This window comes from Ptychodera flava, chromosome 8 (assembly GCF_041260155.1).
Source record: "Ptychodera flava strain L36383 chromosome 8, AS_Pfla_20210202, whole genome shotgun sequence".
Classification (NCBI taxonomy): domain Eukaryota; kingdom Metazoa; phylum Hemichordata; class Enteropneusta; family Ptychoderidae; genus Ptychodera; species Ptychodera flava.
In genome coordinates, this window is record NC_091935.1 from 40,277,445 (window position 1) to 40,299,562 (window position 22,118).

General features: G+C 35.2%; 1 protein-coding gene across 1 annotated transcript; it reads left to right on the forward strand.

Annotated features, from left to right (window-relative positions):
- The first annotated feature begins 4,089 nt into the window (after positions 1–4,089).
- LOC139139335 (membralin-like) lies at positions 4,090–19,641 on the forward strand. Its single transcript, XM_070708211.1, has 10 exons — positions 4,090–4,651; positions 11,785–11,971; positions 12,472–12,678; positions 13,638–13,748; positions 14,861–14,983; positions 15,582–15,740; positions 16,528–16,611; positions 17,083–17,215; positions 17,614–17,713; positions 18,087–19,641. Exons 1-10 carry the CDS (start codon positions 4,472–4,474, stop codon positions 18,849–18,851), a joined length of 2,049 nt encoding a protein of 682 aa, XP_070564312.1. The 5' UTR covers positions 4,090–4,471; the 3' UTR covers positions 18,852–19,641.
- Positions 19,642–22,118: the final 2,477 nt, after the last annotated feature.

Sequence of the window (22,118 nt, forward strand, 5' to 3'; positions counted from 1 at the left end):
CCACAAGTTACAGCTTATGTCTCTTTAACATCTAAACACTTCTTCAAGCATGATAAAGAAGTACACAAAAAAAAACAAAATCAAAGAGAAAAACGACATACGGACAAAAGAAATGAGATATAATTAGCGGCGAAAAAAATAAACAAATAGGCAAGGAAGGAAACAAACAACCTGCAGTGGAGCAATTGTGAGACTGGTAGGCCTAACTTGATGTAATCACCCTCATGCCTCGCTCCAAATTTGAACATACTGCATGGGGACCTGCGCGAAAATCAAGATATCCTCCATATACTTCTGATGATATCTGTGATATCAAATAAAATAGCTGCATTTTTTATCAATGGTCTCCTCCACAGGCCTTCTGTGACTGGGTAGTTTGTAAAAGTGTAGTTTATGCTACGTTCCGACGTTCTGTTCTGTAGCCTAGGGCTGCAGAACAGAATCGAACGTCGGAACGTAGCATAAACTACACTTTTATATAATAGACTTCGAATTCAATGTCAGAAATACAACGTCCATACCCACAGCTCATTTCGCATCGTTCGCATGTGGCATGGGGCTTGGGAGTGGGGGCAGGATAATTAAGGTTTGAACAACCGCGCGGTATTCCCATGTGAGGCGATTTCATACTCTCTCTAGATCTCCGAGTGCTTTATATTAAGGGACTGGTCAGTTTCTTCAGCCTGGGGGGGGGGGCCGGTGGATTCATGGGGGGGGGTCACCCTGTTTTTGACTTTGGTGATAGGGGGGGTCACCATGTTTTTGAAATGCCCAATAGGGGGGTCAGTGTGTTTTTGAATTTTGACACAGGCTCATCATTGCCTAAAATGCTAGTGTCAGCCACAAAATTCATCATTCAGTTGTATTTTTCGGCGCGCCCTTCGGGCGCGTAACTTTAATAATCAGTCATATTTTTCAGCACGCCCAACTTTAACATATCAAGCATACATACATCAGAGATATCTGTATGTTCAATATTTTTCAGCGTGCTCTTCAAGCTCATTACTTTAATATATCATACATCTTTCAGCATGCCCTTCAGGTGCATGACTTTAATATACAAGGCATATATATCAGAGATATCAGGATGTTTCATATTTTTTGGCGCGCCCTTCGGGCGCCATACTTTCAGAGATATCTTGATGTTTGCTAAGTGAAAGTGTACCATTATGAAATCTGCATTTCATATGAAAAGGATGACAAATTCCTGATACTTTTCTGTTCTCTCTGTGAGAATTCAGTATGAGAAAGCAACATGCACAAATATTTCACAATATATATTTGATACAGTGACTTATTTTAGAGATAGAAAAATGACAAGATATCTTTCCTTCTCATTGATGCAATTATTTTCCTTTGTTTCATAGGTTTTCTGTAGAAAGATGCTTTTTTATGAACAAAATAACAGTTAAAATCTGTGCTTTTATGGTTTCAATGTTACACAAGAAAAGGTCCTCTCAGACACTGTACACATCAGATTTGGCTAAAAAAGCTCTCTATGGCTCCTCAGTAGATTTAATTGGATGGTTGGCAAGTCTTAACACCCATCAAAGTTTTTGATTCACTGCTTTTTCCTCTTTGATATTAATGATTGACATCCATTTCTGTACAACAGTTCAGGACATCTGGTTAAGCAGAGAAAGTGTGAAATACATTCACAGCTCATTCAAAATACAGCTCATTCAAAATGTACTGTATTTAAACTTTAAGATTGACACTTTGAAATTCCTATCTACAACTGACATGTCAACAATTTCACTAAAACATAGAATGACTATTAAAATATAAATATATGTAAAATGTAAAATATAATATATATATATATATATATATATATATATATAATATATATATATATATATATATATATATATATATATATATATATATATATATATATATATATATATATATATATATATATATATAATTTATGTCAATCTTTTGTTTTACCTTTGTCGCGCCCGGGGGGGGGGGGGTCACCCTGTTTTAGAAATTTGGAATAGGGGGGTCACCCTGTTTTCAAAATTTGGAATAGGGGGGTCAGCCACTTTTTGACGTCGGCAAAAAATAATCCACCGGCCCCCCCCAGGCCGAAGAAACTGACCAGTCCCTAAGTTTAATTAAGTGTCCTCACCTTAATTAGATCCGCATCGGGGTAGGTAATCCTCTACTAAGGTGTTTGGGTATGTGTCGCCCGAATGAGTCACTTTTTCACGAAAGAAAATCCTTAAACACGAGTCACTTTATATAGATTTACATCCCCCAACCTAGATAGGAGTCAGTATCAACGGAAATGTCCCCATACTTCAGCAAAAACCTTCACGTGTTGTCAAATAACCGTACGGTAAAACTCTCTCTCCAATTTGTCCAGAAATTAAAAGCCCCAATGAAGGGTCACATATATCAGAGATATCTGTATGTTCAATATTTTTCAGTGTGCTCTTCAAGCGTATTACTTTAATATATCAGACATTTTTCAGCACGCCCTTCCGGTGCATGACTTTAATATACAAGACATATATATCAGAGATATCAGGATGTTTCATATTTTTCGGTGCGCCCTTCAGGTACCATACTTTAATAAATCAGAGATATATGTCAGAGATATCTTGATGTTTGCTAGGTGAAAGTGTACCATAAAGAAATCTGCAGTTCATATGAAAAGCATGACAAATTCCTGATACTTTTCTGTAGTCTCTATGAGAATTCAGTATGAGAAACAACATGCACAAATATTTCACAATATATATATTTGATACAGTGACTTACTTTAGAAAAATGACAAGATATCTTTCGTTCTCATTGATGCAACTATTTTCCTTTGTGTCTCAGGTTTTCTCTAAAAAGATGCTTTTTTATGACTATCAGTTAAAAAAGGCAGTTTTCGTCATTATTAGCTGTGCTTGTATGGTTTCAATGTTACAAGAAAAGGTCCTCTCAGACACTGCACACATCAGATTTGGCTAAAATAGCTCTCTATGGCTTCTAAGGAGATTTAATTGGATGGCTGGCAAGTCTTAACACCCATCAAAGTTTTTGATTTACTGCTTTTTCGTCTCTGAGATCAATGATTGACATCCATTTCTGTACAACAGTTCAGGACATCTGGTTAAGCATAGGAAGTTTGAAATACATTCACAGCTCATTCAAAATGTACGGCATTCAAACTTTAAAATTGACTCTTTGAAATTCCTATCTTACAACTGACATGTCAACAATTTCATTAAAACACAGAATGACTGTTGAAAATAAATATATATAAAATATTATATATATATATATATATATATATATATATATATATATATATATAATCTGAGGATTGCAAGATGCATGAAACTTAAGTAATAGATTTCATTACTTTGTACTTGAAGTAATCTGTTTATTTATAACGCTCTGCTTTTTGCATTGAGCACTGTAATTTCCCTCGAGGACATCTGTATACTTCGAGATATATATATATATATATATATTAGATATATATATATATATATATATATATATATATATATATATATATATATATATATTATGTATTATATATATATATATATGTATGTATATATATATATATATATATATATATATATATATATATATATATATATATATATATATATATATATATATATATATATATATATATATATATATATATATATCCACCTTTTGTTTTACTGTTGTCGCGCGAAGGGGGGTCACCCTGTTTTCAAAATTTGAATGGGGGGGTCAGCCACTTTTTGACGTCGGCAAAAAATAATCCACCGCCCCCCCCCCCCCCACCCCACAGGCCGTAGAAACTGACCAGTCCCTAATAGAGCAAAACAACCAACCTCTTCAGCAAAATTAATGTAGTAGAGATTTATGTCGAATTCAAGCTCTTGCCCAAAAAAATGTAAAACAAAAACATTATGATAGGGCTAACTCGTTCATTTACTTACATAATGGAATGGTCCCAAAGAACTGTTGCATGTAAAATGCCCCCCCCCCCCCCCGTATTTATTCTGTCCGGGCCCCAACCAGAGGGTGCTCTTCCAGGGCGGAAGTACAGGGCCCGAGGAGCAGTCTGGGTAACCGAGACTGCAGCTTTCCGCAAAGGAAACATCTGTGACGTCACTTAAATCCAAGATGGTGGATCCGTAGAAATCTGTTTTGGTTGTGATGGTCTAACAAAATGGATAATATATGTCAAATTAGACGACATATAGGGACTGTCCGTGATCTCATTCGGCCAGGAGAACATCTTATACTGATAGTCGTTTACTAACCCGAACAAATTGATGGAAATACCGGAGTTTATTTAGTTTTTGGACGCTGCAAGTAGAGGACTGAGAAGGCCTTGGAGTCTTGGTGCTGGATTACTGATATGAAAATTTGTTAGCCATAAATTTTATTTGGTTGCTGTTGTTTGGGTAAACGCATCAAATTTCCGGAGCCACTTACATTATTGAGGACTCGGGCACAAGCCATGTCTGATAATCGTCAACCACAGCAAAACGCGAACAGGTTTCGAAACAATCAGAACCAGCAATTGCTGAATGTTCGTGACCGCTTGTTCCACGCACTGTTCTTCAAAATTTCCATTACCTATGCTCGGGCCTTTCCGACAAATATCAGGCGGCTTTTCGAATTCCTCGTATTAGTTAAGGTAAGTGTACTGAAAAGATGTATAATTTTAAAACATTAACTCCACTCAGAAACTGGAAAAGGTTAACCTGAACATCTATACACAGGAATACGCTCTTGTAAAAACCCGGAAATTGTACAGTCAAAGGAATGTACTTCAGTAAAATAAAGGAATCATATTCGGTGGGATGGGATGGGGAGCGAACCGTTGAGAAGCATTCGCGAATTCGTCCAAAATTGTATATTTTTGATACAACTATTTCATGGTGATTCCAAAAATATATGGTTAATTATTACAGAAGTCAGAGGGCATGCAACATAGCACTTCAAAATGTCATCTCAACTCTAGGCCCTTGGGATGCAAAGGGTTAATATTGGATATCAGTGGCAATATACATTTGTTAGATAAACAGACATGTATATTGATGCGTTGAATAGTAGATTCAACACACTTTAGGGATTTACAAAGAATCTTGAATCTGACGTACCCCCCCCCCCCCCCCACCCACCCCCCAAAAAATATAAAAAGTTACAGGTGCTGTCCTTTTAATGAAACAAGGAATGTTTCCCTGTGATACTTATACGTATAGTTTTATATGCACAGTAATAAACCCTATTGCTACCACAATATAGTAAATTGCTGCACCAAAAACCACTTTGAAATGGTATTTGATCTTGCCAGATTTTTCAGCACTCAGGGTATTCAGCAAATCGTAATGTCCAGAAATTATTGGCATTCAAAGGAGTCAGGGGGTTGAGACTTCCTGAGTGGAAGACATCGCAAAGTGTACAGACAGTAGAGCTGCTCACACTATGGTTTTGTAGAGAAACAAGTACATGCAGTTGACTATAGATACTATGATAATTTAACTTCAAAATGATAGTGAATTAGCCATGTTATTATATAATTAGAGAGAAGACTTAATCCATAGCTTAATCCAAGGGATGTAGCATGTTGTGAACACATTTTTCACATTTTACCTTCATTGGCAGTCACATTGAGTGGCATCGATGCTGTTCTTGGTGCATATACTGCTGCATGCACATTGGCAATCACATTGAGTGGCATTGATACTGTTCTTGGTGCATATACCGCTACATGCACATTGGCAATCACATTGAGTTTCAGTCATTTAATTACTGGTAAATAATAAGTGATATTATCTTATCATTTCTAATACTGCACTGGCACAAAACAAGTTGTCCGGATTGATCATTTTAGTTTCAAAGGGCCACCTATGCGTGTATTATCATGAAAAGAACTAGCAGTGCTGGTGTACAGAAGCACACACACACATACTGCATAATGTATTCTGGTTTAGCAGTCAGAGTGTGTTGCCATCATGCATGAAACTCTGGTGAAAATTTTCAGAGTGAGAATGACCATAGCTTTTGAATTGCAAATTACCAAACCGTAAGATTAATAGCACCATGGGGAAACAAGTAGTTGTTGTGTCCAATACGGCTCTACTTTTGTATTTTCACTAAAAAGAACAATAAAACATCCTGATTAATTCTAGTTTGCAAAGAAGAAAATATTTGGATTTAAAATACATGTCTGTGTATGAGTAATGATACATACATGTAAGAACCATAATATGAAATATCAAACCAATCACACCTGAGAGGATTTGTTGGTAAAAAACCAAAATGAGAACCACAAAATGTGATTTCTCATCTTTCAGCTCCATTAGACAGCAAGAAGGACATGCCTAGAGATTAATCAATACACCAAATATTTATGAGTACATGTACGTGTAGATCCCTGTGGGTTAGAGTTTTCTCTCAAATAAATTTCATAGCCCATTTCTCAGTAAAAACTTCAATGTAATTCTGTGAAAAGTTTACGTACAGTTGCAAATGATTGAAATGGCAGAAACATGACCAATTTGATATTACATGTTTATGTAGCCAGATTAGATTTATATGTGAACCACCTTTGATACAGGTCACATGAGATAGACAGAGACATCTAACCCTCTGATAAACTTGGTCATTCTCTTGTGAGAAGACATCTGTTATCTGAAATACATGTAAGTGCTGGCAGTTTATGTGTGTGTGTTGATTTTTTGTCTTCAAAAATAGATACTGTACACTTTGACTGGACAATTTTCAATTTAAATGGAGTTTTTATCTGGAAATTAAAAACTATCCACTGTTGATTGACCAATCAGAGTGCTCAATTCAGGTGTTTTATTTACACGTAAAGCCCTGGTCACCAAATTCCAGAAACGAATGACAGCGCCGTAGTAAAGTACTGTCCAATCAAAAGTGAACATGTCATATTCTGTAGACATCTGGTACGTTTTAATATTCAAATTTGGTAATACAGCGGAAACCAGCTGCAACACAAAATCTGCTGTGCCCTAGGGCATTATATAATGTGCCCTAGGGCATTTATAGGATGTTCCATTACATTGGAAGGCTATTTCACAAATAAAAGTTTTAATTCATATCCTAAACATGTTACATTGACAAAGGGGACGGTTGACGTAAATACATTGAAAACGAAAATATATCAGTTAGGGGCGATAGTTTTTAAGTCGGATAAACCCTCATACTTGGGCTCTTCTGGTATATAAAGTCCAACCCTACGATAAAATGTCTCGGCCTGTGGCCTCGACATTTTATCGTTGGGTTGGACTTTATATAACAGAAGAGCCCTCGTACTCGGGCTTTATCCTATACATCAGATATAAATGTGTAAAATATATCTAATGTATATGTTTGGTGTCACATTTTGTTCAAAATTGTGTGTGAGCTAAGATTTTTAGTCCCCACGGACACCGTCCGGGGGACGACTTATAGGTTTGGTCATGTCCGTGCGTGTGTGCGTGCGTGTGTCCGTGCGTGCGGGCGTGCGTGCGTCTGTGCGTCCGTCCGTCCGTCCGTTCACGCAGATATCTCTGAGATGCCTGGAGCGATTTCATTCAAACTTGATACAAGGATTACTTCATATGTCATACAGATGCACGTCAATTTGTTTTGTGATACGATCCAATATGGCCGCCAGGCGGCCATTTTATTACGATTTTTTCATGTACAGAGCCATAACTCAGGCATGTTCCAACCGATTTTATTCAAAGTTGGTACAAGGACATTGACCAATGTCATAGATATGCACGTCAATTTGTTTTGTGATACGATCCAATATGGCTGCCAGGCGGCCATTTTATTACGATTTTTTCACGTACAGAGCCATTACTCAGGCATGTTTCGACCGATTTTATTCAGAGTTGGTACAAGGACATTGACCAATGTCATAGATATGCACGTCAATTTGTTTTGTGATACGATCCAAAATGGCTGCCAGGCGGCCATTTTATTACGATTTTTTCATGTACAGAGCCATTACTCAGGCACGTTTCAACCGATTTTATTCAAAGTTGGTACAAGCTTATTGACAAATGTCATAGCTGTGCACGGCAATTTGTTTTGTGATACGATCCAAAATGGCCGCTGTGCGGCCATTTTATTAGGATTTTTTTCATGTACAGAGCCATTACTCAGGCACGTTTCAACCGATTTTATTCAAAGTTGGTACAAGGACATTGACCTATGTCATACATATGCAAGTCAATCTGTTTTGTGATATGATCCAATATGGCCGCCAGGCGGCCATTTTATTACGATTTTTTCATGTACAGAGCCATTTCTCAGGCATATTTGCATGTTTCGACCAATTTTATTCAAAGTTGGTACAAGGACATCGACCAATGTCATAGCTATGCACATCAATTTGTTTTGTGATGCGATCCTTTATGGCCACTGTGCGACCATTTTGATACGATTTTTTCATGTCCTGAACCATAACTCAGACATGTATCAAGTGAATTTATTCAAAAGTATTTTTATCACAGACCTAATGAAGAGGACTCTATCCTCTCTGAGGACCTGTAATCAAAATACCATTAACAAGTGGGGACTGTGTCATCAACGATGACTTGTTAATTTCAGTGTTCATTCTAGTCTCATGAAGTGACAAAAGCTTTAGAAATGGATTGAAAGCATTAGCCTGTTCAACCTACTATACTGTGACTAAACATGTGACCATGACCTTGACTTCTGTAATACTTACAATCATTTTAACCTGGCTACAGTTTAGAAATTCGTATCCTGTAACCTCATAGAAGATTATTTTAACTAGTCATGTACAGTGTATGCACTTGTATCGTATGTAGTATCATGTGTTGAAACTAATTACTGTCTGAAAGACTAGTACAGATCTTGCGTGGAGGCAGACATGTTTGAGTAAGGTCAAGAGGTCAAATGGTCCACTGTACATGTACTCTTTGAACGTACTCAAATAGGTCTACTCTGTTATTTTACTGTATTTATCCTGCCTTTAGCATCACCTGAATTGAGCCAAAACCATACATGATTATATTGTCACCGTCTTGGGAGTGTTTGTGATAGCAAGTATAGTCAGTACAAGTCATGTATAGGAATTGCTTTTACCAAAGACCAGAGTTGTAACTATTTGTGTTCAGGGGCCTTCAAATGTTCAAGTAATTTATGAAACACAACAAATGGGACGTTGTGCTTCATTGATTTAGTCAACTTGAGATGATGGTAATATGAATTTGGCAGTATAAGGGTTAATTATGCATATCGTTGCATCTGTTTCAGATAACTTCATTGTTTATTATTTTCATGATTCATGTACATCTACAGGATATTAATATGCATGTTCAGAAAGACTTGAATGTCTTCAGGTAGAATAAAACTCCTTTGTCGTGGATATAACATCAGTAAATCTTGTGCTATATGTAGCAGTGAATTTTGTGATGTCAACCATCCTCCCCACCCCTTCATTACTGATACATTTTCGATAAATCCAACGTTGTGGCTCCTTATGCATCTACAAAATCCCTACCATTGCCAAGACAAATATGCCCTCCCTCAAGCGAACTTTACACTCCATAATTAACTCATCCTATATTTAGCAAAGTGCAAAGTTTGCTTTCATCCATTATTGGCTTGGAGGGGATATAATATTGCTTAAATAAAATAGAAATTCATTAATGTTCTTCTTGTATTTTGATAGGGACAGACTTAAAATGTACATGTATATTCATTTAATTTCAACTTAAAATACTGATTCCCTTGAACATGGTTAATGTACTACTGGTGGTAATGATTGTCTTTGTCAATTTACATGTACATTTGTAGCACATTTCATTTTCAAATACTACTTTGAATACAGCAAGATCACATTTAGTGGAATACGAATAGGTATCAGGGCATAAATTGAAATATGACAATCTTAACTGTCAATACATTATCTTTTAAATGTTAATTTATCACAAACACAAAACTGCTTACTATTTGTAGCATGTTTGTTGAAAAGTTTTGCCAGGAGTATTTCTTCAGTTTCTGCACAAAGATTTGATTATTGATTATTGATTTAGTCACAAATATACAAATCTATTGCAAGCAAACACATTCAATCATTATTATTTTTAATGTGTTTGCTTATCACATGTGGACTCTAAAATATACTGGTCAGTATAAAGTCTCTGATTTTAACATGAAGGTGACATTGAGTTGGTCAAAGTACAGAAATTAAAGCAATTGTCTCCACATACATGTAGCCTACAGCAGGGTGAAAGATCAATGTACCATTCATTAAAAATAGAAAAAATATCTGAGATTAATAGCACCTTTGTGACCATTCAATGTGAAAATATGCATTGTCAAACAACAACACTAAAGTTTCTATAGGATTTTGTATTGTAAAGGTCTGTTTCAATTGTCTACCCTTACTGAAACTTAGAGAAAATGGGTCAAAAAGACTTGTATTGCCACTAAAAAGGAAAAAGAAGTCAGGTCTGGTAATTGGATGGTACATTAACAACAAATTTTGTGCTGCATGTAGATAATCCAGCCATTGATTTCTATGCAATGAAACCTATCTTCTGCTTTGCAGTAATGTACATTTAGATTTACATGTAGATTTTTCTGTAAAATGTAGACTAGGTTACAACCAGTTTTGGAAAGATGTCACACATTTATATGTACATTTAACAGATGTACTATTTTATTAAAATTGAAATCTGTTTTGCTTGAACAAATCTCTGTAGTAGAATACTTGCATATCATGCTGTCTCTTAACTGCAATGAAATTGACAGTTATTTACATACTAGTGTGAATTCTTTCCTATTTTTATAGACTATCAATGGAGGCAGTACCTTCAGTCATAGCTATGGTGTACATGTTTTCAGACACTGAAATGATCTCTGTGTGTTGCATTGTGCAAGTAATTTGTATAATTGACAGAAAGGCTATGCAGTGACTTTATTGCTGCCCATTAAAATTTAGCAATTTAATGTATTACATGTAGGGGTAGCTTTACAAATACATGTAACTTTACTATTCCATTGCACTATTACAAAAACTTTTTAGAAAAAAGGACTATGCTTTTTAAAATGAAACACCTCAGTCATTTCGATATCAACCTACAGAACCCAGTACACCCAAACAGCCATTATTTAGTGATCATAAATTAATAGAAATCAGTAAGCACCATTATTATGAAAAGAACATCTCCATGTAAGCAGAGTTAAACACAGACATCCACATGTATGGATAAACAGCACATGACACAGACATCCACATGTATGGATAAACAGCACATGACACAGACATCCACATGTATGGATAAACAGCACATGACACAGACATCCACATGTATGGATAAACAGCACATGACACAGACATCCACATGTATGGATAAACAGCACATGACACAGACATCCACATGTATGGATAAACAGCACATGACACAGACATCCACATGTATGGATAAACAGCACATGACACAGACATGCACATGTACGGATAAACAGCACATGACACAGACATCCACATGTATGGATATACAGCACATGACACAGACATGCACATGTATGGATATACAGCACATGACACAGACATCCACATGTATGGATATACAGCACATGACAGAGACATGCACATGTACAGATATACAGCACATGATGATAATGTACAAGGGATGTTGTGATACTTTGCTTTTTACCAGCATTTCTTTGTGTACCTGCACAATTGCCGACAGAACCATTTATTCTCATTATCCAGTTTGATCATTGACTCAGCTCATTTCTGTTTGTTTGTTTGTTTGTTTACTGTTACAGGCATTGACGGTATTGTTTGTACTAGGATATATACATTGTGCATTTTCAAGAACTCCTATTAATTGTCTGGCTCATGTGCAAGAAGTTTGGCCAAGGGATGGAATATTACGTGTAGAAATAGTACGCAATATATCCAAACCACATGATGTTCAAGTTACTGAAGTTCCTCAAGATATTGCATCTACAGGTAAAGTATTAAACAGTCAACAATAAAATTAAACTGAAGCATTAAGTCTCATGAAAAAGTGTGAACAATTACGATTTTAACAGGAAATTGCATCTTGTCAGATGATTGGATAAATTGATATGACATTAATTGTGATGAGAAGTATTTCCAATGTTCATGTAGCTGCCATTATATATTATACTTTGGAAGAAAGTTTTGCTGAAATGTATTCATGTACATGAATGTACATTGTATCTTCTTCATGGGACAGCATTGAGTCTAAACTACATCAAATTTATACATACAGTAAAAAAATGATAGTTTCTGTTACTAAATTTATTTTCATGAATGTTTCAAATTTCACAGCTTATTTTCAAACAGAATATCACATCAAGTATTGAGAGGAAATGCTTGGTAAACTTTCCATACATCAAATTAACATAATGGTTTATAGCAGGTTCCATACCTTAACATTCTGAAATTTGAAACTGACTGAAATGTCATAATCTATTTGCTTTCAGAAACCCAATTTGAAGAATATACCAATCTTAGTATTTATTCAGAAGATTACTTCAACTACAGAAACAAAAATCTCAAATCTGGCAAAGAAGATGTGGGAATACTATTCAACAATGAAAGTCTCAGTTACTTGGTACCAGAAAAACCCCAGAAAAATATGCAACCATTCCGAGAAACTGTTTCAGAATTTGAAATGTTTACCAGAGCAGGTACTGTATGTTTACCAAAATATTTTATAAATATAAAAGACGGCATCGGAATCAACATTCACATGTATGAGTATCTCCCAAATACTGTTTGAATTCTGAGTTTGGTCTTTCACTCCAAATTGGTATGTGTAGTCCCTCTATCAGGGACTGTGGTGTACCGTATGTATACATGTACAATGTATATCAGTGAGAGCTTATTGGATCAGTAGGTATTAGTCAGTATGTATGAATGGATAATCTGTATGTATGTGTATCCGTCCACCGTAAAAACTTGAGAATCGCTGCATGTATCAAGGCAATTTCTGGTTTTAAAGATGCTTTGTTGTCTTTAAAGGCACTGTTCACTATCCCTTGGATTGCCTTTGTTCTAGTCTGTAAGAGCCTTTTTGTTTTTCATTGAAATTGTAATCTGGTACATAAATTTTCTGATGAGACAATCTGGTGCCATCACAGGCCTTTAAATTAGAGTTGTTCAAATAAAAATACATGTATCTAGATGAGCTTGAAAAATGTAAACAAGTAAAATCTCTGGAACTACTGGTCAGATTGCATTGATCGGAAGTTGTATCAGTTTTAGATTAGTACTGCCTATTTTACTGAAAAATATTAGAATGTTGATTTGCTGTAATTAAACTTGATGCATGTTCTGAGCAGAACTCATTTCTTTTCATGTTGTAATCCCTTGTCAGTTTTACAGAAATTGCTCAGTATCTGCCAGTTACAGATCATAGTATTTAATGATCTGATGTACATGTATCTACATGTTATGATCAGAGTTGGTAAAAGTGTATTTCATGTAGTATAGATAACCTATTCTTTTCCTTTAGTGGCTTCCTGATTATTTTAAAGTCTTCATTGAATGTTGGTATAGAATATTAAGTTCCATCACCTTTTGTGAGAGATGTTAAAAATACAAGTATTCAGTAATGCAAATTCTTTGCATTCTTTGTTCTGTACAGTATGGCCAAGTGATGAATATGTAATGGAATATTCTTTGGAATATGGCTTTTTGAGATTATCACCACAAACCCGTGAAAGGCTTGGAATTCCAGTCATGGTTGTCCAGTTAGGTAGGTTGAAATCCATGCTTTATACACAGATTCATTTCCTTGACAATGATGTAATTGTATTTCACAGTCAGTGTATTACAGATAATTGTGAACTTTAAGTTTGCACATGTTGAAAATGTAAGTATATTGTATATGCATATAATTTAAAGGGACAAAGTTTCTCCTTTTTGACCTTTTTGTGATACCGGGGTTATCAAGAAAACTTGGAATACTTGCTGCACTCAGTGTACAAAAGGACAATGGTACATAAATGCAAATGTCAAAATGTATGCCTTTGCAGATTTGTTTGTGATCTCAACACAAAATGGACTTTTCCTTTTAATTTGCTTCCTATGACAAGTAAACTTTGCTACAATGTAAGAAAGAGCTGCTTTCCTTATCTATACTACATACTGTATATGAAAGGTACTGCCAATTAACATTTCATTGTAAATTCTTGCATGAAGTGTAAACCTTTCTATCAGACTGTATGTTCAGCCATGCATAGTGACACCGACAGATGTGCATGGAACTTGATTTTTAGTTACAGACCATCAAATATTTCTCTGAATTTTAATATCTTGTCTCTCTGCATGCAGAGTTGAGGTTGTGCACAGTTGACCTGTATTTCAATATGTTTCAAGAAGTCAAACAACACAAACTACTTTTCATATCAAACAAAATTCACAAATAAAGATCAAAAAAGAGCAGCTTTGTCCCTTCAATGTAAATACGTATTTTCACATTTGTTCCTACTCACTTATTGTGTTTTGTATTTTTTTTACCAAATAATTATGTTGTTATTGTTGATATAGAGCTGTGGTGTAATATCACAGAGTATGCCTTATTTTCTTTAATGGAATTTCCTATTTATAAACATTTCTGACTTTCCAACAAGATTGTTTTACTTTAGTTGCTAACAGAATAATTTGGATCTTGTTATCATTTAATAAATGATATTAGTTTTGTTAATATTTTGATTGTGGACTCACCAATGATGCAAAAATTGATTTTGTTGAAGTTCACCATTCATGTACATGTGCAATTGTTGATCAAACTTGACTAAATTACCGTACATCCCCTGGTACTGATGATGTTCAGTTGATGTATATTTCATTGTTGATACTTTTCAGATCCTTTGAAAGATGAGTGTTTTGGTGATACATTGAGTAGATTTCTGCTGGAAGAGTTCCTTGGTTATGATGATATTCTAATGTCAAGTGTGAAAAGCCTTGCAGAGCATGAAGATAACAAAGGTATCTCACAAACCTCTACAGTTAATGAAATGAATAATTTGTATAATCTCAAGGCCCTGTCAAGCCATTGCAATCTGACACAGATGCAAAATGATACTGTGTGTATTGATCCTAGACAATGTCTTATAGAATGAATGTCCTCTATGTACTATTCAAGTTGTAAGAACCTTTTCTGATACTTGCTAATCATATCTATACATTTATGAGATGTGAATTAGTGTACTGTATAATGAACATTTTATGTCAAATCTTTGATATATAAATGTCTGCTTCAGTCTTTTAATAGATGTGTCAGTATAACATTCAAGCTGTATGATCTACATGTAGAATTGATGATGATTTTAGTAACGTAACCTTTGGTGGCGTGTTTGAGAGATATGAATTATGAACCAAATTACATATTCTATGTTTCACCTTGGCATTGTAGAGTATCACTGAAGTCTTTTGTTATCACACAATAGTGCAGTTTATCCTAAAAGGCAGATTAGATCTATCCTAATTTCACACTGATACCATTGGATGCTGTGTATATAAGTGGAAAATAATGATGTCATGTAATGTCATAGGTTCAATGCACACATTGTTTTCTGTTTTACAGGCTACCTTCGTAATGTGATATCAGGAGAACATTACAGATTTGTCAGTATGTGGATGGCCAGATCATCATACATTGCAGCAGCGTTTATCATGTTTGTATTTACCATATCAATATCAATGCTACTCCGATACTCCCATCATCAGATCTTTGTTTTCATTGGTGAGTATTGTGAGGAAATATTGACATTCATGGATGGTAGAGTTAGCAATGTCTAAGAAATAGATATTCATTTCAGAATTGATGTTGTGTCAATTCTGAATACCAATGATATTGCCAGATAATGAGGCAATAGTTTGTCATATATCCAAGATACATTTGCTATCCCAGCATGCAAGGTGTACTCCTTCAGATGTAGTAGAGCTGTAAGCAATACAGCATAAATGCAAAGTGATTGTTGGTGAAAGCATTAGTCCAAACTGTAAGAGTTGGTGGTAACACCAAATTATGTGAATACGATATTTCCTAACAAGCAGTGTCAAGTTACTGCAGATGAAAAGATGCTTTTAAGTGTTGTTGGTGTCAGGAGCATTTTACATTTGTATAAGGACTGTGTGATGATGAAATATCATTTCAGTAGTTCAATGTCAAAATCATGGTGTCAGTGAGTTGTCACCAGACAGTGATTTTCATTCAAAGAGATAAAGAAATGTGAATGCCATGGAGGGGCTGTGTGTAATACTGTAGAATAATCAAATATTAATGAGAAACACAGACATTAACACAAAAATATGTAAGCAGTGTAATATCTATGTATGGGATTAGTACTTAGAATACATAATATCTGCAGAGTTTCAACCAGTAACCAAATGCTACAATGACAATTGACATATCATCTATTCAGAGTGCAGGGTCAATCTACATTTCTCCAGTCACATCAACTATATTTGTCAAATTACCTTAATTTCATTATTTTATTTATTTATTTATTTTTATTTATTTTTTATAGTGGATTTACTTCAGATGTTAGAAATGAATGTGACCATAGCGTTTCCTGCAGCACCACTTCTTACAGTCATTCTGGCCTTAGTTGGTAAGTATTGACCATGTCTTGAAGTCTTCTTCATTGTCTAACAAGTTTGAACCGACTTTATCTCACCATCAACTTGCGATATCTGGTAACTGCAAACTTGTTTGTGAAATCTTTTATTTCCTGAGCAATTACTGTTTAGAACTGAATTTAATTGTAAGTCTAGTTTGCTTTACCCGCATGGTGCAATTTCACTCTGCTTTTCTTTGCAACTGTAGTGTTTATGTATTTAGATAATGATATGTGGTTATGTAGTCTTGGTGTTATTGGAGCTAGGCTTCCACACTTCACTGGTCATGCTGTCTGACTGTCAATCAAATCACTAGTGTCATTGATCTTAAACTGATAAAATTAATCAACTGTAGATGAGATATTATGTACAGATAGTTCACCATATTGTTCAACTGAGATCATTTATAACATGTTGTATGTGGTATATCCAGAGATCTAATTGAAATATTTTGCATCATACAGGTATGGAAGCTATAATGTCTGAATTTTTCAATGACACAACAACAGCATTTTATATCATCCTGATAGTATGGATTGCTGATCAGTATGATGCCATTTGTTGCCATACTACCACCAGTAAAAGACATTGGCTGAGGTAAGATTATTGTCATGTCACTCAGTTTCAAAGTCAAGTTTTACAAAGACATTAATTTCTCTGATAGTAAGAGATTGAATGGACAAATATACAGAAAGTTGTATGATAATGCCATGGTGTGTGGATCAACAATTTGAGACACTTGTATTTGTTTAATAGGACAATCTCACTGATTATTAATGTGAGCATTAAAAATTTTATCCAAGCTGTAAATTCCTAGTGGCAAGCTAAAAAGATTGAAAATCTAGAATTAAAAGTATTTGTACAAAATATCTTTGTGAGTTGGAATACCATGTCATCAAGAAATGTATAATCAGGAAATGAGGTACAGTGTTCAAAGTATGTCATACTTGCCTGTTGATGTCTGGATTCTAACAAACGTTCGTCTTCTGTTTCAGATTTTTCTACCTGTATCACTTTGCTTTCTATGCTTATCACTATCGATTCAATGGTCAATACAGTGGTCTAGCTCTCGTCACTTCATGGCTCTTCATTCAGGTAATCTATCTATTAAATCCTATGAGAATACCAACATTGTAGTAAGCAAAATGCTTGTAATAAACTCTCAGTATAAAAAACCTGTGTCAGAAAGCATTTCATCAAACTCAACATGCTGACAGTATTAATGATGTGTGATTAATACACTAATGCTGTTGAACAGTAAACAATCACCAGTCCATATTGCAATGTTTTATCTCCCTCAAAACTTAACCAATGCTACAGATATCAAACTAGTCTTTGAATGAAATCAGGTACAGATTACTTGATAGTTCCCTCACACTATGAATCTTTCTATAGTATGCATGTTTTGCTGTTTACAAAGCACAGATAGAAAATCATAACTCTAAGTTGATCTTTTTATTATTTTCAGCATTCAATGATTTACTTTTTCCACCACTATGAGTTGCCAGCCATTCTACAGCAAGCCAGGATTCAAATACTTCTTCAACGTAACCAACATGGAGGCATCCACACTGCAGGCATCAATGTTGACTTTGATTTAGATGATGAAGACTTGCCAGATTTAATTCCTCCGCCATCTCCAGGTGACAACAGTCCCAACAATAATGATAATATCCCCAACAACAACCAAGCTAATGCAAACCCAGTGAACAACCCAGCTGACAACCCAGCTAATGATGTGACCAACAACCCTGCTAGTAACGCAGTCAATGATAATGCCAGTGATACAAACCAAGCAGCTACATCACAGGAACATGCAGCTGTTAATACTTCAGCAATGGATGATAGCACAGCAGACAACACTGCAGCAACTTCCGTTGACAATAGTGAATCACAAAGTAATAGAGATGATATGAGTCCTGGTACTTCAGTACAAAGTAGCCAGACATCCAGTATTCAACATGGCCAACAAAGTAAAAACACTTCAGAATTCAGGAATGGTATTTCAACTGATAATAAAACTACATTTACCAGGCCAGAAGCCAGCAATGTTCAGTCCCTGAGAATTGCAAGTGGAAGTTCAAATGTCAGTGATACAATTGATTTCTTTACCAGTGCTCCAAGCTCATCACATACTAGGACAAATTGTGACAATAATGTTGACAGAGCTGGAGACAATGATGATGAAAGAAGAGAAAGAATTACTGTTAACAATGATGGTACAGCAGTGTAGTATGTCATTTGCAGATATTGTATCATTGCAGGAATGCAAATCAAGACTGTGTTATTGTATTGGAACTGGTGTATTAGCAGTAAGGTGGTAACATCTACTGCACATCAATATGGATGTAGTAGCAGGCAATTGTATCTCATAGACCATCTGATTTGCAATGGAAGGAATTTATACTTTAGCCTGTGAGGGCAGTAACATTAAAAGAGATTTTCTACTGAAAAGTCCAGGGTCAGTGTTTCAAAATGACCATCCATGGAAAGGCCAGGAGATCACAACTTGTTTAAATGTTATACTCATCAAGAGTTGAATGATGCAAGCCTGTATGTGACATTGGCCGATGCTAATTTAGGAAGAATTGTAAGAAGTTGCACAATTTCATTTCCACAACTGATGCTAGTTGTATCATCAACCGTACTACTTGTACAAAGTGTAACTCCTAAATTGTGCAATCAAACTTGAAACAAAATGTTTCACCTAATCTTCATTTTGTATCTCTTTAAACTTATCGAATCCCAGTTGAATGGAAGGGGGATAAACATTTTTAGCTAGCATCAGTAATGATAAGTAATTTTTATGCACATCTACAAACAATTGAAATAAGCAAAGCAGGTACAGCTGTATCTGTCTTTAACATTATTATGATAGGTCTCAGCAAGCAACTCTCATCAAAATTATTCAGACATGATTAAAAGAAATCTTTCGGTTAAAAATGTTATGTTAGGTGTGAATGGATAGTCATCCTATTCCAATGTAAAATTCTTAAAAAAATAATAAAATATTTTGAATCTAAGTGTTGTGCAAGCTTTTTTATGTTGGTTGTTGTCAGCATCTAAATGATGTAAGAAGTGTCATGCAAATTGACATGGGTGTAATTGCCATGGTTACCAAAGGATGTACAGTGCTAAGAATGGATTTAATGATTATACTGATATATCTTTAGAATGATTAATTTTGCTATCAGATCAATCTTACACACCTGTTTTAACGATGCCATTTGGTCCAGCATGTGTGGTGTCAATTCCAAAGTTGTTGCAAAGAGTTTAGAAATTGAATGGTAGGGAACACTGCATTCCCTCCTTGGCATTCAGCTGTACATGACATTTATTTCATGCTGTATACAGCTCTGGTTTCCTTTCCTTAAGATGACTTGGCTACCATCTATAAACTGAGCACTCAGCAGTAGTTAATCCTCTATCTAAAGGGCTCCATTGACAAACCATAGAACAAAAATACAACTTGGGAGAAAGGACTAAGCTGTAGTGAAAATCATTGTCTGGTAGCCATAGTGCTGACCAGACTTGTCTAGTAAGCTAGTTTTTGAAGGGAGCTTTTACTCAATCATTTCCACAGAAGTGGTGTAGTAAGATGTTATTTATAAGAACATGACTCTTGGCTCCGTTCAAAGAGTTTGGCTTTTAGAATGCAAGGCTATGACAACTGATATTGGTTATTAGCTCCGCTGTCAGCGACGCGGAGCTTATCAAATAGGTTGATTATCTGTCGTCGTCCGGCGTCTGTCGTCGTCCGTCAACAATTGCCTTCTCCTCTGAAACCACAAGTCCAATTGCTTTGAAATTTTATATGCAGTTCACTTGGGGTGACCTCACTTCAGTTTGTTCAAATCATGGTGAAATTTTCATATTTGTATTTTTGGGGCATTTTTTGGTGTTTTTGGTAAAAAAATCTTCTTCTCTGAAACCGCTCGTCTGATTGCTTTGAAATTTGATATGCAGTTTGCTTAGGGTGACTTAAATCAGATTTGTTCAAATGGTGGTGAAATTTGCATATTTGTATTTTTAAGGCAATTTTTGTCATTTTTGGTAAAAAAATCTTTAAAAATCTTCTTCTTCAAACTACTGGTCAGATAGCTTTTATATTTAGTACATATGTCCCTAGGGATGATCTATTGCAGATTTGTTCAAATTGTGCAGAAATATGCAAATTTGCATTTTTAAGGCAATTTTTGCCATTTTTGGTCAAAAAATGTATTTCTCAAAAAGTACTGGTCTGATAGCTTTGAAATTTGGTATACAGGTTTCTATAGATGAACTAAGTAATATATATTGAATTTCTGATGAAATCTGTAATTTTGTATTTTTGGGCAATTTTTGCCATTTTTGGTCAAAAAATGTGTATTTCCAAAACTACTTATCTGATAGCTGTGAAATTTGGTATACAGGTTTCCATAGATGAACTAAATGATATTTATTGAAATAATGATGACATCTGCAATTTTGAATTTTAGGGCAATTTTTCCCATTTTTGGTCAAAAAATGCGTTTCTCAAAAAGTACTGGTCTAACAGCTTTGAAATTTGGTATACAGGTTTCTATATATGAACTAAGTGTGATATTTTGAAATTATGATGAAATCTGCAATTTTTATTTTTGGGGGCAATTGTTGCCATTTTTGGTCAGAATATTTTATTCTCAAAAAACTACTCATCAGATAGCTTTGGTTGACATGTCTTTAGGGATGATCGAATGTGATATATTCAGAGTATGATGAAATCTTCAATTTTGTATTTTTGCAGCTTATTTTAGCCACTTTTTTCTGGCCACTGCATTGAGTTATCAAAGATTTCCACCTTCTTCATCAACATGTGTCAAAAATAGTTATTCTGTACATAAACACAGCGGAGCTATATCGGCCGCTAGGTCGCTTGTTTCTATATTTCTGATAAATCATGTCAGATCACCATTAACTTCATACCACTGCAATATTAACTTCTTTGATGGGAGCACGTCCCCATTGACTCCCATAGCAGACTTCATGCAATGTTTCACCTCATAGAGCAAAGATCCTGGACTTGAGGCTGTAACTGCCCCAACAACATCCAATGTATCACATCATATATAGACTTGAAGATCCTGGACTTAAAACTGTTACTATTCTAGTAACATTCACTGTGTAATCCCTCTCCTGGACTATGGATACTGCTAGAGGGCCTCAGTGATGTCACCTGGTTTCTCATGCAGTGTTCATTATCTGTCAACAAATGGTGTTCAATGAAATAACATTCAACAAGGTTGCGAATTGCCTTTCCCCTTGATTGTCCATGTGGAGAGTTGAGAGAGTAGCTCTTACTTTCAGTGTTTTCATTATTTTTACTTTAGAAAACATTTACAGGTTCTTCCTCTCCCAAAGAATATTGAAATATAAAATAATATAAAATATTAGCCTTGCAAGCACATTGCATGGAGTATGTGTGTGATCTTATTGTAGACAAATGGATTCAGATATCAACAATAACAGTGGACACGACACA